Below are 15,994 nucleotides of genomic sequence, written 5' to 3'. Positions count from 1 at the left end.
CCCAGTATATTTTCCTCCTATGTGCCTATGGAGATTCTCAGCCATTCCGGTCATGGTTGTCCTGAAGGTGCTTTCTCAAGAGGCAACTGGACTTCAGAACTGGAGAAGCTTCTTGGATGAGAAGCGAAACGTCTTCAAAGAAAAACCAGAAAGTCCAGTTGCCTCTTGGGGGTGGGGGGGGTGGGAGGATAGAGACCTTTGGAATTTCCTCCTATGTCTGCCAAACAAGCCCTAGAGAGGAAAAGAAAGAGGGTGCGGCGGGGTGGGTCGGTGGGAGGAAGCAACCCTTGATGCACAGCCGCGGGCAGAGGATTTCTGTCAAAAAGCTGTCACTTTCACTGTCGTTCCCTGCTCCTTTTCATCATTCCAGCGAGCGCCAAGTTTCAGAACCGCCTCGCAGGCAAAAGCTTTTAAACTACAACTCCCATCATGCCCCGCTTCCTCATCTCTCCGGCTCAATAGAAAAAAAAAAAGAGAATCCGAGCGTTTGACCTTCCTCTGCCACGGGAGCCAATGGCGAGTCCCGTTGGCGCTCTCGCTCAGCCAATCATACGGGAAGACGATCTTTGAGGGCCGGGCGGGAAAGGAGTTGAGATTTTGAATGTCGAGAAAAGTCTGAAAGGTAAACCATGGCGATGCGGTTGTTTTTGTGTGTGTTTGTCTGTCTATCCGTCTCTCTCTGACCGTCTTTGTCCAGAAACATTTTTTTTTAAATGAAGACCAACATTGGTAATTCGCTTGATAATTCTAGGGAGACAAAAGTAGAAACGCTAAAAAAAAATATTTTGGGAAATTCTTGCTACTAAGCTTTATCAAGGGCTTTTTGCAAAGGGAAGTTTACCTATTGAAAGAGAATTAGGTGGTTGTCCCGTTTCATAAAATTCATGTTTGATGTGTGCATAAATCTTGGTTTTCTGTCTCTGTGGTTCAGGATCAAAATTTTCAGGAGGTTTTAAGTTGGAGGGTGTTTAGTGTATAAACATTATGCAGAATAATACTCGGGTCTCCACCTTAAACGATTTGAATGCCTGGTATTTTTAAATGTAATAGCCTGGTGGACTAGTAACAGCGGTATTCTATTGCAAAACTGTCCTTAAGCTGGAATTAAAGAAGTTATTTCATTTTTGCTATTTGCTATTTCTTCTTAGAATGATGGCTGAGATGAAAGATGATAATGATGAGCTGGCAATGCTTGAAAAAGACATCAAAGAATTTTGGACAAAGTTCAAAACTATTTGTTGCCATGGACCTATTGATCAGGTTTTGGGGCTAAGAGACTCGTGGTATGAATCCATAAACAGTCTTTCAGGTAAAATTATATCTGCTTTATTATTTTCTTCATTCAGTATATTCTTCATTCCCCCTTCTAGCTTTGTAATCAATTGGGGTAGGCTGACCATGGAAAAGAAGAACGATATTTAAAGTATCTAAACCAGGCCTGTCCAACCTTTTGGCTTGCCTGGGCCACATTGAGTGAAGCGCAATTTTCTTGGGCCACATATAAAATACACAATGTAGTTAATGTATATAAATAACAAGTGTCCTTTATTTTTTTAATATTTTAAATAAAATCTTGTGGGACCACATTATTAGATGTCCAGGACCACATGAGAGCCATGGCTTAGATATACCTGACCTAAACTATATATGATATTTTCCTTTTTTTCCATCTCAATATATTGGGGAGAGTTTCATCTGAATATGAAGTTTGTTGGTGATTTTACTGATTAGATTTATATCCCACCTTTCTCAGGAGGGTGAATTTATATCTTTTCACTGCTTTGTATACGATTTAACCTAGTATCAATCATTATTTACCTTATATAGATGTACATCTCACTTTTGCAAGACACTAGGCAGCTTATAATACAGGTAGTCCTTGACTTATAACCATCCATTTAGTCACCAGCACTGAAAAAAGTGACTTATGACTGTTTTTCACACCTATGACCATTGCCGCATCCCCAAGGTTACCTGATTTGGATTCGGAATTAGGACACTTGGCAATTGGCACCATATATTTATGATGGTTGCAGGATCCCAGGGTCATGTGATCACTTTTTACAATCTTCTGACAAGCAAAGTCAATGAAGAGGCTACATTCACTTAGCTATATTAGTAACTTAACAACTGTAGCAATTCATTTAACAACTGCAGCAGGAAAGGTCATAAAATGGCAACATTCATTTAACAACTGTCTTCCTTAGCAATGGAAATTTTGGGCTCAGTTGTGGTCATAACTCGAGGGCTACCTGTAAAACAAATAAAAATACATCACATAAAATAAAAACAATAGTTTCTGGCTGAGTTTTGATTTTGTTTTTTACATTATAGATAAATGGTCTAAAAGACTGAAAGAAGGGGATGAAATTATCAACAAATTTCATGAGTACACCAATGGTACAGTATGAATCATTTGCTTACAATCATTTTACAGAAGCTAATAGACAAAGTAGAATCCCTGAAAAATATATATTATTTTATTCAGTATTGATGTCTATCCTGCAGGCTGGATTTGATTTAAATCAAGTTGATTTAAATCACAATTTAAATCATGATTTAAATCACTAGTAAAAAGGCTTGATTTAAATCAACTTGATTTAAATTATAATTTTTAAAGAGCAACTGTCATCTCTGCTACTCCTTTGACCCACTGTTGACTCACCGATAGTCCCAGTGTTGCAGAATATACAGCCTCATGCTACATAACTAAGCTCCATTTCATGCTGAATAAACTAAATTATTTATGTATCTTAAATAGAAAACTATCTTACGATAGATTTTTACCCCAAAAGTTTTTTATTAAAATAAATTCGATAAAAATAAAAAAAATCCGATTTAAATTAAAAAAATCTGATTTTTTAAAAAAAATCATTGATTTTTATCCACCCTGCTATCCTGAAAAATAATGTCTGGGCCACCTTTTCTATAAAAGTAAACTGCTGAATGCTGTTCGGATAAGCCAAACCTTGATCTAACTTCCAGTTGTGTTATACAATAATAACATATATTTAATTGTAAAGAAGTATAGTTATGAACTTCAGGATAACCATTGCATTGTCAGTAATGCTTCTTCTGTTCCTTTCCTCTCAAATGTTCATGAACCAAACTGTTTGGATAATATACATTGTATAATATTAAGATGATGAAGGTGCCAGTTTTATGGGAATTTGTATTTCTGTTGGATTGGGACTAAATGTAAAATCTTCCATGACCTGGGTTTGGCTTCTGGGGCCTACATATGTAGTTTTCTCAATAATAGTATGAAATTGCTTTCCATAGCTTTCTTCTGGATTTTCTTTTTCATCCCAGCCTAGTTTGCAGTCCTGCCTCTGCCTGGTGCTTTCTCATCCAAATATTAATAAGAATGTGTTGTACTGTAAATATAGCAATAGCACTTAGACTTATATATCGCTTCAGGGTGCTTTTCTAAGTGGTTTACAGAGTCAGCATATTGCCCCCAACAATCTGGTCCTCATTTTTACCGACCTCGGAAGAATGGAAGGCTATGGTGTCATCCAAGGCTATGTAGTTTACTAAAACAGTTTTGTTTTCTTCATATTTTATGTGGGTGTTGCATTTAATGTTATATTTTATTTTTTAATATTTAGTGGCAAGGATAGCAGTTAATATCTAACACATGCAATACATAAACAGAAAACATTCTCAAGTAAAATAGCCTTAAATATTTATTTTATCATATTTATGCAGTGTATGTCACAGCATCTTTCCAACAGATTATGTTTAACTTTTTAAATGTTTTATTGAGTAATCTATATTGCCCAAATTACTGAGGGGTAAACCTAAGTAAATAGCTTTTGCATTTAAAAAAATATGCAGCCAGTTTTCTCTGTTTCTTACAGAAGTCTGTGTGTTGAATAAATCAATCGAAGAAAAGCAAGCTAAAATCTCAACAGCTCTTTCTAAAATTACGGACGAGGAAAAGGAGAAGACAGACTTGATGAACAGCATTCAAGAGCTGAAGGAAGAATTAATCCAAAACAGTAAATGTAAGTTGCACTGGGGAAATGGAACATGAATACCATATTTTCCGGCGTATAAGACGACTGGGCGTATAAGACGACCCCCGACTTTTCCTGTTAAAATATAGGATTTGGGCTATACTCACCGTATAAGACTACCCCTCTTCCAACGCACACCAAATAAAAATTAAAAAACATCAACTGGCTCACCCACAATGTAAAAGCAGCTGTGCTAATGATTCGGGAGATGCTGGAGCTGGCCATTCCATTTCAACAAAGTCAATTTGGAACCTCCATTTTAGGTTTCCCACGAGTGGTGTGGTGGCCTAGAGGTGGAGCTCTTGCCTCACAATCAGGAGGCTGTGAGTTTGATCCTAGGTAGAGCAGATATTTCTCTCTGTGTGCATGATGAGAATTTATCTGCTGAAACAATCTTCGCATTGGCGACAGGAAGGGCATCCGGCCGGTAAATACTCAGCTCCATTCAGTTGCCCAAGACTCCACCCCACAAGGGATTACAGGGTCTTTAAAAGAAGATGATGATGTTAGGTTTCCCACATGAAAATTTTTTCTCCCCATAGTGAAATAAATAATACAAGTTAATTCAGTTATGCGGTTTTTTTATCCTTGCTCTGTATGCTAATTTGGTGCTTCTTGAATGCTTTACTTAGCCCTATGAAATGGCTCCAAAGAGCACAGTCAAATAGGGGTAAAAGCATGGAGAAAATAATCAGGCAAAAATTACCTCATTTCTCTTCCTTGTATGTATTTTATATTCACGTCTCATTTACAAAGCTTGCTTTGCAAAATTACCTGCAGTTTTAAATGAAAAGTGAAATATTTGATTTTAGATAGCAATAGCATGTAGACCGATATACCCGCTTCATAGTGGTTTTCAACCCTCTATAAGCAGTTTACAGAGTCAGCCTTTTGCCCCCAGCAATTCATTTTACCGACCTCGGAAGGATGGAAGGCTGAGTCAATCTTGAGCTGGTCAGGATCGAACTCTTAGCAGTGAACAGTGAGTTAGCCTGCAGTACTGCATTCTAACCACTGCGCCACCACGTCTCTTAGATGAAGATACCTTAATCTTAATGGGCTTTCCAAGCTAAGTCTGTACAGTTGGAAGTAAACATACATGTTCAATGATACTTGATGAAGAACCACCATATCCAGCAGCTCATAAACCTCAAGCCCCTTAGTCTTGCCGGGGTTGTGCTGTAACCTGGTCTCTCTCTCTCATTCGGACTCTTACAGCTGGGTATAAGCATATTAATGGTATTTCACTCTGTGCCAACTGATGACCTCACCCAGATGTAGGAGTGAGAAGAAAGATGAGTTCTGTGGCATCCCACATAAAAGCTAGATCTTTTCCCCTATCAATGCTGGCTGAAACTAACACTGGAGAAAGGAGACAGGGCCTTCATCCCAGCCCCTGAAGCTGGTCCAGAAGGATACGATGGCCAAGGGTACTGAAAGCCAGCAAAAGATCTAGAATAGGGGTGTCAAACTCAAGGCCCTGGGGATGAATCAGGCCTGCGGGGTGCTTAGATCTGGTCCGCGAGGCCATCCTGGAAACAGCAAAGGACCGGCCCACTGGGCCTTTGCCAATAAAGCAGGTGGCCCTCCTGAGCTCCGTTTTCAATGGCAGAGGATTGCAGGAAGCCGTCGCAGCCAAAAATGGAGCTCGGGAGCCCATTTTCAGTGGCAGAGTGCTCGTGCCACCACAGGCTCCCCGACGAGTGATGTCAAGCTGGCCATGCCCACCCTGGTCCCCCAAGGTCAAACACAACCCTGATGCAGCCCTCAAACAAAATCAAGTTTGATACCCCAGAACTAGAAGGACCAGGATAGATGCATCAAGGTTATCCACGAGCACAATCACTACCTGGTCTGACTCCTGATTGGAAAGGTCTAGATAATTTGCCTTTTCCAGAGTCTACAGAAGTTATGCACCTACCACTTATTCCACAATTGTCCCTTAAAAAGAAAAGGTTGGAAACTGGATGAAAATTGCCCAGTAATGTTGGGTCCCAGGACAGTGTCTTAAACAGAGGGAACAGACCACTGTCACCTTCCAAAAAAACCCTATCCTATAAAGAAGCATTCAACCCCCACTTGGACCCAACTATAAGCCATCTCCTAGCTGGCCTTGACCAACTAGGAAGGAAACAAGTCTGAATCGCAGGTAGTAGAACTCGTAGCTCCGAAGACCTTGTCCAGTTCCTCAGAGCTAACTGGGTCTGAAATTCATCCCAAACTCATCCCAGATATCTGTCCCTTTCGTAGAACCTGTCCAGCAGTACAGTAGATCTGAGCAACTTCGTCCCACAAAGTAGCCTCTTAGTAACCCTGCAAGGGCTTCTCCATCCCCTCCCAGGGGAGGGATCTGATTACCAGAAACAGGGCTACCAGTTTCTATTTGTAGATGCAATAAAGAACAGAGAAGGGAGTCTGCTTTGTTGCTCTTACTGCTACCAAATAAATCCTTGTTGTTGTTAGTTGCAAAGTCATGTCCGACCCATCGCAACCCCATGGACAACGTTCCTCAAGGCCTTCCTGTCCTCTACCATCCTCTGGAGTCCATTTAAGCTCATGCCAACTGCTTCAGTGACTCCATCCAGCCACCTCGTTCTCTGTCGTCCCGTTCTTCTTTTGCCCTCAATCTTTCCCAGCATTAGGCTCTTCTCCAGTGAGTCTTTCCTTCTCATTAAGTGGCCAATATTTGAGTTTCATCTTCAGGATCTGGCCTTCTAAAGAGCAGTCAGGGTTGATCTCCTCTAGGACTGACATAAATCCTAATAAAGGTTATTATCCATGTTCGATTGGATTTGTTCTTCCAGCAGTGAACTGAGTGTCTATTGTGATGTTTCTTTCCCCCAAAACTCAGAAACTTAAAGAGCATTACATGATCCCAGAATTACAGGGAGTTCACACAAATGCAATCTAACCTAGATAGCCCACTAAAGGAACAGCAAATGATAAATTGGATGATATTTTAAAATAAATGGTTATTGTCTTGAAAAAGTCAGGTACTAATGCTGAAAAAACAGATGCTTGATTTCATAAACTTATCAGTTTACTTAAAAAAAATGAACCTGGGCCTAAGCTTAGCAGAGATTTTGAAGCTTTGTTTCTCTTTTAAATTCTAGCAAAGCATAAAAAAGCAGAAGAAACGGAGGAAAGACTTCTTAAGGCTGAAAAATTATTCAAAGAGAGGCTTGGGTTAGAAATACGAAAAACATGCGGTAAGATTGACGCTTGCATTTCTACTTCAGAATGGCTGACGTTACATTTTATAGCAAAATCCATTCATTTACTTTTCTCCTACAAAGCTGACGATTATTACTGCTATGCTAACCGTGATGGCGAACCTGTGGCACGTGTGTCAGAGGTGGCACGCAGAGCCCTCTCTGTGGACACACAGGCTGCCGCCAGCTGCTCTTCTGGTTTCCAGCACGCACATGCATGCCAGCCAGCTGGTCTTCGCAGATGTCGGAGCGCCAGAAAACGGCCTGAAAATGGCCCAAAACCAGGTCCTTTTCAGGCCAGTTTTGGGCCATTTTCGGGCCAAAACCGGCTGAAAATGGCCCCAAAAATGGCCAAAGAATAGGCATGCACATGCCGGCCAGCTGGTCTTCGGGTTTCCGGCGCCCGCACACACACACATGCACATGCATTCCGGTTTGGGCACTTGGTGCCGAAAAGGTGCGCCATTTTTCCATGCAGATTTGCAATGTTGCCAAAGGTTTCTGCAGGGGGAAATATTCTTGCATTCAACGATCTCTTGTCTGTGCAGCGCATCACTGCCTGCTCAGCCTCATTTTAAAAGCTCTCTGTTAAAGGCCAGCTCAGCCCTCCAGTAACCCTTGTCTTCATCCTATTGCTTGACCATTTCAGGAAATGAATGAAAGAGGAAGAGGTCTGTTAAAAATGGGGGACAAGCAGAGTAGGGATCGTTGTCCACTTCAGGTTTTGCCCCACTCATTGCTTCAATCCCAGTTAGCATGTGATTTCCAATTAATTACCGTAATAATTCAGGCTATGCAGGTGGCACCATTTGCATAGGGAGCCATAGGGCTCCAAGCAACACCGTATTGAAAACACTATGAAGCCGTGTGACTATCAGAAATGCCAGTTCTGTCCTTTGGTTTATGGAAAACGGAAGGATCTCTAAGACATGAGCATAATTAAAGGGAATACTTCATCTCCAAAACAATACCTTTTGCATATCTTGAAAATTTCCCTTTCCATAAAATTGGGTACCAATAGCATGAGCACTTAAACTTATATACCGCTTCACAGTGCTTTACAGCTCTCCCTGAGCTGTTTACAGAGTCAACGTATTGCTCCCAACAATCCGGGTCCTCATTTTACCCACCTCGGAAGGATGGAAGGCTGAGTCAACCTTGAGCCGGTGAGACTCAAATTGCTGGCAGTTGGCAGTTAACAGAATTAGCCTGCAATATTGCATTCTAATCACTGCACCACCACGGCTCCTGAAAAAGCTGGTAGCTGAAAAAGCTGCTACCAGATTCCTTACGTTTTTGCCTCACAGACTTAACACGGTTCTCTTCCTACAATACCCCTAAGGATAATGCTTTTCACGAGTGAGTGGAACCTTCTGTGTGCTAAGTGGTCTGAGTTATTTTTCCTCACAAGGGTTTTTGTGTAACAAAAGGTTTTGCAAGCCTGTGAACAAATATTCAGCACCATGTCCTTACTGAGCTCTGATCTGCCTGAACTCCAGTAAGAACCTTCGTAATGTCTTAAGTTTTTAAAAGTGCTATTTACCAGGGTGGATAAAAATCGATGATTTTAAAAAAAATCGGATTTTTTTATCTATTTTTTTTTATCAAATTTATTTTAATAAAATGCTTTTGGAGTAAAAAATCTATCTAAAGATAGTTTTCTATTTAAGATACGTTAATAATTTAGTTTATTCAGCATGAACTGGAGCTTAGTTCTGTAGCAGGAGGCTGTATATTCTGCAATATTGAGACTGTCGGTGAGTCAACAGCAGGTCAGAGATGACAGTTGCTCTTTAAAAATTCTGATTTCAATCGAGTTGATTTAAATCAAGCCTTTTTACAAGTGATTTAAATCATGATTTAAATCGTGAATTAAATCGACTTGGTTTAAATCAAATCCACCCTGCTATTTACTATTATCAGAACCATGGAGTCTAAAAAATTAATCCCACACCAGATGATTTCATAGGGAATAAAATATTTCCCAGGAATCAAGAGTCCCTCTGAGCATACCCTCGTTGAAAAAAAATGGTTTTCAGTATTAGAACTGAGCTTGGGAGTCCAGTCACACTTATATTAGCTATTTTGTGTGACAGTTATACATCCTAGCTTTGCCCTCAAGCTTTTGGCCAGGGCTTTTATTGCTGATAAAACCTTCAACTGTATTATCAAGAGACTTATTGGAATGGGATGCTCATCTATCTTCTGCCTATCCTCTAAAAGGACTGGAAAGCACATGCAAGTGTCTATGTCTGTTACAGCTTCCTAAATACCCAACTTTTTTTTTTTTATTTGATTTATATGCCGCCCTTCTCCAGAGACTCAGGGCGGTTTACAATGCGTTAAGCAATAGCCTTCATCCTTTTGTATATTTATACAAAGTCAGCTTATTGCCCCCACAAACTGGGTCCTCAATTTGCCTACCTTAGAAAGGATGGAAGGCTGAGTCAACCTTGAGCCTTGGAGAGATTCGAACCAGCAGTAATTGTAGGCAGCTGTGGTAATAACAGGGTGCTTTAAACCACTGTGCTATCAAGGCTTCCCTTCTGTTGTATCCCTTCAAATGGCTTTTTCTCCCCTTGCTCTAAAGAACAGACACGGGAGTCGGAAACCCCGGGAAAGACAGGCAGTTCACATTTCCATCCTTAAAATCTTACAAAATGGCCTTAAGAAAATGGTTTCCAAAGGGATAGCGGCCATATGTGGGCTTTGGGTTGCCTGTCCTTCATTAAAGGCAATCAGTTAGCATCCATTTATTTCTGTATGCACACACAGAGAAAAGAGCAAACATGTCGAACCCATCTGTTCTTCTTTAAAGGGAATTTCTGAAAACTGCAGTTAAAGCGTTACTATTTTGGTCCCAAGATTATTCAGGGTTAGGGTTTGTTTTAAAAAAAAAAAAAAAACCTTCAGCGCACAATAGCCCAATCATGCATTATGTGTGTTCCTACTGATCCTTTGTAAATGATTATTTGGATCCAGGGGAGCTTTTCTCCAAGTAGAAATAAGTCTCTGCAAATAAACCAGGAGTCGTGATTGGTCAAAGCTTCCCGGGGAAACAGTTTGCCATTTTCCACACCATTCGCTGCACTGTTTAGACACTCATTGCTAGTAATTTCTTAAAATGTGAGAATAAAAGAATCTAAGACTTTATAAAATGGCAGTACAACTGAAATATATAAATTTTTATCTGGCATACCTGATATTTAATGCATCCTTATTTCTGCATCTAGATAAGCATTTGCAATTTGTATTCCGCTGCATTGATCATAAAGATTTCCAAAAACCATACATACTTACTCTTTCCATAAATGAAGAGGGAGCTTATGAAGGTATGTACACAACCATGTCTTATTTTCCTATTTCCTTTATATCAAAATAAGCTCACACCTGTTTGTTCTCATCACTTTTGCATTCGACTTAAAAAAAGCCTTCAGTATTGAAATGATTATTTTACGGTTGTAGTTCAGATTTTCCATCCATTTTTATATATTTCTCTTGGTAACTTCTGGTTTTTTCCATGCTTTTTTCCCCCCTAAGGACTAGTAACAATTTACTAGTCTGTAGGTCAGGTTATATTATGTCCCATGTTCCAAAACTTCCCTGCTTTCTCTCCAATGAAGGCTGGGCTTAGCAATAGCACCTAGACTTATAGTGCTTTACAGTGCTTTACAGCCCTCTAGGCGCTTTACAGAGTCAGCCTATTGCCCCCAACAATCTGGGTCCTCATTTTACCCATCTCGGAAGGATGAAAGGCTGAGTCAACCTTGAGCCTGGTGAGATTTGAACTGCCAAATTGCAGGCAGCCAGCAGAAGTAGCCTGCAAATCTGCACTCTAACCACTGTGCCACAGTGGCTTAAAAAATTTCAGACTTTTGTTTTGGCAGCTTTTCGTGAGATCTGTCCTGATTTCTTATCTCGTTCCTGCTTGAAGAAGACCTGTGTGGCTTTGAAGGTTTGCTCCTCATTTTTTTACCAACTGAAGCGGCAGTTGGGTTTTACAGGTAGTCCCGGAGTAACGACCGTAATGGATCCTGCCCATTACAGTCATAAGTCATTGTAGTCGTTAAGTGAGACACCCATGCGATCACCTTGCTCAGTGGCTACTGTTCCTGCCCTCCCAGGCGTGGTTGTTCTAGGTTCGTGATGGTGAACCTATGGCACACGTGCCAGAGGTGGCATGCAGAGCCCTCTCTGGGCATGCACGCCATCGCCAGCTGCTCTTGTGGTTTCCGGCATGTCAGCTGGTCTTCATGTGTGCCGGAGTGCGGAAACCCAAAGACCAGCTGGTCAGCACATATGTGTGCGTTGGAAATCCAAAGACCAGGTGGCCGATGCATGCATGTGCTCCGATGTGCACGCATATATGCACATGTTCTGGTATGGGTACTTGGTGCCAAAAACGTTTGCTATCACTGTTCTAGGTCATTAAACAAATGGAACAAAAAAGATGCCTGCCAAAAGAGGTCAGGCAGACCCTCTCTGTTGCACAGAAACAGTGCATTAAGCCAGAGAAAAAAAGGGCTTGGATCTCAAATGATCTGTGCTTTCTTTCCCTGGTCCAGCACCCTGGCTCCCCTCCTCGCCATGCATTAGACTTTCTTTCTCTTTCTCTCTGGCTGAGAGTGGGGAGGGAGTAGCGGGGCACTGTGCAGAGGAGCAAAGCTGTTCCGGCTTTGTTCCGCCCTCAGCACAGCACATTCCTGCCCTGCCTTCCCCAGGCTAGAAAGAAAGCCTCTCTAGCATGGGGTAGGGAAAGGGAGGCAGCACGCTGCGTAGAGAAATGAAGTTTCCCTGCAAGCTTCCCTGTTGACTTTCTGAAGAAGCCAGCAGGGAAGGTTGCAAATGGCAATCACGTGATCGTGGAGGGCTTGGCAATCCATCGTATGTGTGAACGGGTCCACAAAGAGCCCAGATTGCAATCACATGACTGGGGGCACTGCAATGGCCCTAACCTTGAGCAGTGGTAGTTGTTATTTCAAACAGGTCGTCTCAGCCTTCCATCCTTTCTAAGGTGGGTAAATTGAGGACCCAGTTTGTGGGGGCAATAAGCTGACTTTGTATAAATATACAAAAGTATGAAGGCTATTGCTTAACGCATTGTAAGCCACCCTGAGTCTCCGGAGAAGGGCGGCATATAAATCAAATTAAAAAACAACAACAATAGTCAATTGAATGAACGGTCGTAAAACAAGGACCATCCCGTACAATAGTGCAGAGGCACTGGGATTATGTGAGTCATGGAAAATGGTGTGCTGCACGGAGAATGTATTTGCTGAATAAAACTCCGCATTGGCGACAGGAAGAGCATCCGGCCAGTAAACACTCCGCTCCATTCAGTTGCCAGGACTCCACCCTGCAAGGGATTATGGGGTCGTTAAGAGAAGATGATGATGGGAAAGGGTGTGCTGAATGGGGCAATGCTGCCAGCAAAGCATCAAGGTGATGGCATCCTTAGGATCTTCTAGGGTGGCTACTTCAAGGGCCCCTCCAGAGGGGTGAATAGAAAAGAAGTCCTCTTCTGAAGGACAGTCACCATCCGAGAACTTCTCTGAATGATTTGCATGGTCGTTCTTGTAGCTATCCATTCTCTTCTGCTTTGCAAAGAGCCGAGGTGGTGCAGTGGTTAGAATGCAGTACTGCAGGCTGCTTCTGCTGACTGCCAGCTGCCTGAAATTTGGCAGATCGAATCTTACCAGGCTCAAGGTTGACTCAGTTCTCCATCCTTCCGAGGTGGGTAAAATGAGGATCCAGATTGTTGGGGGCAATAGGCTGACTTTGTAAAACTGCTTAGAGAGGGCTGTGAGCGGTATATAAGTCTAAGTGCTATTGCTATTAATGGCCACTTATCTAGCAGCTGGGAGAAGTAATGTAAAAGATAGCTCAGTCTTCTTAGAATGTATTGACTCGTTTATTAAAAATTCCCAAACAGTTTATAGTAAAACAAACCCAAAATAAAGTAATATATATATTTTAATAAAAGCCATCAAGAAGATTTAAAGCTTTCACAATCACTTACAGTATAAGAGATAGCTGATAACATGAAGCCAGCATCCAACTGCCCACAGATGTGTTTCCTGGCCTTATGTTGAGAGAGAAAATTATGAGAAGTGAACGCAGGATATTCTTTGCTATGTCCCTTTCTGACTTTTGTGTGTCCAAATGAAATATATCATGTTAGCAATGGTGAAATGCTACTGGTTCGCATCGGTTCGGGCAAACCTGTAGTGATATAAACTACCAGTTCAGGTGAACTGATAAGTTAAAAAAAGCTCCCGGTTCCTCTGAACTGGTATTTCCAACGATCAGCTGTGCCACGCGATTTAAAATCTACTTACCTTCCCAAGCCTCCTTTTTCCACGCAAAGTGCGCATTTGGTGTGTATTGTGCATGTGTCCACAACATGATTTGGTGCGCATGTGTGAGCACCATGCATGCGCGGGCAGCAAACTAGGGAAGATTTCACCACTGCATGTTAGGATGTCTCATTTTCAATTTTTTAAAAGAACATAATTCACTGCTTTTTCCTAGTGGTCTCTTGTTCTCCTCCCTTGGACTGCACAGAAGAACTGCAGCGGAAAGTGAGAGAAACCAACAATTTCTCTGCGTTTATTGCCAATGTTAGAAAAGCCTTCATTGCGTTGACCTACAAATAAAGCACTGCTTATTCTCTAAATCTGCCCTACATGTTTTGTCACTTCATACTTGGGAAGAATAAAAGTCTTGGAACAACTTGAGGGCCTTGGACAATGACTGTGAAAACTTAGCTCCAGATCTTCGTTCTTATTTTGAGGTGTTTTTTTTTTTTTGTTTTTTTTTTTTAATGTAACCTGGGCTTAGATGGTGGTTGTGAGAACAAAATAGGCCTAGGTTGAAAACCAGGTGTGCTGCACATAACTCTTGAAAGAAGAATAGGTTTCAAATGTAACATATCTAACTATAACTTAATAGAATTAGGAAATAGTAACCAGTCATCTATTGGATGATTGTCCTACCTCACTATGCAACAAAACAATAATCTTAGGATCCCCTCAAGGGGATATATTTGAAAATTGGAAGTCTTGTATCTTCTGGCAGAACAAATTTCTGGTTTGCTCAGCCTTGCCATAGGGAATGCTATTATCTTCATGTCCTTCTAAAGTCTTATGAGTCTGGGGGGGGGGGGGGGGAACATTGTGTAGAATTTGATTACGTGGTGCCAATTCCATTTATGAATGATCTATGGTAAATTGACTTCCTCTTCTATTTCAGAAATAAATGTCAGCTTCCCTTTCATTGTATCGCAAAGATCTCCCAACAATTCATTAAATGACTGGTTAACGTAATAATTTAAGAGTTAGTATCATTTAAAAGGGATTCAATGGAAGTTGTCTCTAATTGTTTTGTTCCAATGCTAATTCACCAAATATCTGTTTCAGAGCTTCTTATAAATAAAGAAGATTATTCTTTGGCTTCTGTTCCGAGCATAGAAACATGTCTGTTGGATTTGTTATCCATGTTGGGCTGATTATTTTTCCTTTTGTTTTAAAGAGAAGGTTCTTCGTCTCTCCTGTCGGTCAACAGAGTGACTTCTTCCACATATGTAGCAGGAAAATTGCCTCTTTCCCCCTTTCTAGAACCGTACCACCAGCCACTCTTGTCTTTGTGATGAATTACAATTACATCGCCTGAAAGGATAATACAAGCAAGTTAATATTGACTTAATTATGTTGTGTCATTTAATCGAACGCATGGGACAATATCTACCTACCAATGCAAGACAGATGTATAGAAGCCCTTCAGCAGGGGTATCAAACACAAGGCCCATGGGCCGGATTCGGCCTGCAATGTGGCTGTCCTGGTCTACTCGCATCGCTTCGGCCTGGTCTACCCAATGCAAAGAAGAAACGTCGGGCCGGCATGGCTTCGGCCTGGACTACCCAGTGCAAAGAGGAGACATTGGGCCAGGATGGCTTCGGCCTGGTCTACCCCAGTTCAAAGAGGAGACATTGGGCCAGGATGGCTTCAGTCCGGTCTACCCCAGTGCAAAGCGGAGACATTTGGCCCGGTCTACCCAGTGCAAAGAGGAGACATTGGGCCAGGGTGGCTTCGGCTCGGTCTACCCAGTGCAAAGAGGAGACATTGGGCCAGGGTGGCTTCGGCCCGGTCTACCCAGTGCAAAGAGGAGACACTGGGTCAGGGTAGCTTCGGCCCGGTCTACCCAGTGCAAAGAGGAGACATTGGGCCAGGATGGCTTCGGCCCGGTCTACCCAGTGCAAAGAGGAGACATTGGGCCAGGGTGGCTTCGGCCCGGTCTACCCAGTGCAAAGAGGAGACATTGGGCCAGGATGGCTTCGGCCCGGTCTACCCAGTGCAAAGAGGAGACATTGGGCCAGGGTGGCTTCGGCCCGGTCTACCCAGTGCAAAGAGGAGACACTGGGTCAGGGTAGCTTCGGCCCGGTCTACCCAGTGCAAAGAGGAGACATTGGGCCAGGGTGGCTTCGGCCTGGTCTACCCAGTGCAAAGAGGAAACATGCCAGCAATTTGCAGAGTGATGTCATGCTGGCTACGCCCACCCAGTCAGCCACACCCAGTGAGTGGCATCAAGCTGGCCACACCACCCAACCCCCCGCCCCCCGAAGTCAACCACAGCCCTGATGCAGCCCTCAATGAAATTGAGTTTGACACCCCTACTCTACAGGCTTTCACACAAGGCACCTACTCTTAAGTGCATCTTGCATGTAGGTAGGAAGAAGAATCAAGAGTGACAACTTCCAGAGC

At 42.2% G+C, this 15,994-nt stretch overlaps 2 protein-coding genes across 8 annotated transcripts in view; one reads left to right on the top strand and one right to left on the bottom strand.

Moving 5' to 3' along the window:
* Positions 1-481: 481 nt before the first annotated feature.
* Positions 482-14,706, top strand: SPC25 (SPC25 component of NDC80 kinetochore complex). 3 transcript variants are annotated; one of them, XM_034426901.3, is made up of 7 exons: positions 482-622; positions 1,149-1,309; positions 2,335-2,400; positions 3,864-4,010; positions 7,136-7,231; positions 10,468-10,566; positions 13,766-14,706. In XM_034426901.3, exons 2-7 carry the CDS (start codon positions 1,150-1,152, stop codon positions 13,888-13,890), a joined length of 693 nt encoding a protein of 230 aa, XP_034282792.2. In that variant the 5' UTR covers positions 482-622; position 1,149; the 3' UTR covers positions 13,891-14,706. The 3 variants fall into 3 exon arrangements, with proteins under 3 accessions (XP_034282792.2, XP_087738138.1, XP_034282784.2); XM_034426893.3 differs by having other exon boundaries at positions 609-729; XM_087882012.1 differs by lacking the exon at positions 10,468-10,566 and having other exon boundaries at positions 13,766-13,910.
* The window catches only part of NOSTRIN (nitric oxide synthase trafficking), a 38,014-nt gene continuing 35,209 nt past the window's right edge, over positions 13,190-15,994 (bottom strand). For all 5 annotated transcript variants that reach the window (XM_034426845.3, XM_034426880.3, XM_034426871.3 and 2 more), the window contains one exon: positions 13,190-14,901. In XM_034426845.3, coding sequence (XP_034282736.2) covers positions 14,759-14,901 — 143 coding nt within the window. In that variant the 3' untranslated portion in view covers positions 13,190-14,758. The remainder of the gene's footprint in view (positions 14,902-15,994) is intronic.

This window comes from Pantherophis guttatus, chromosome 1 (genome assembly GCF_059756535.1).
Source record: "Pantherophis guttatus breed Tessera chromosome 1, ASM5975653v1, whole genome shotgun sequence".
NCBI classification, from domain to species: domain Eukaryota; kingdom Metazoa; phylum Chordata; class Lepidosauria; order Squamata; family Colubridae; genus Pantherophis; species Pantherophis guttatus.
This window is presented reverse-complemented; position numbering and strand designations above follow the sequence as displayed.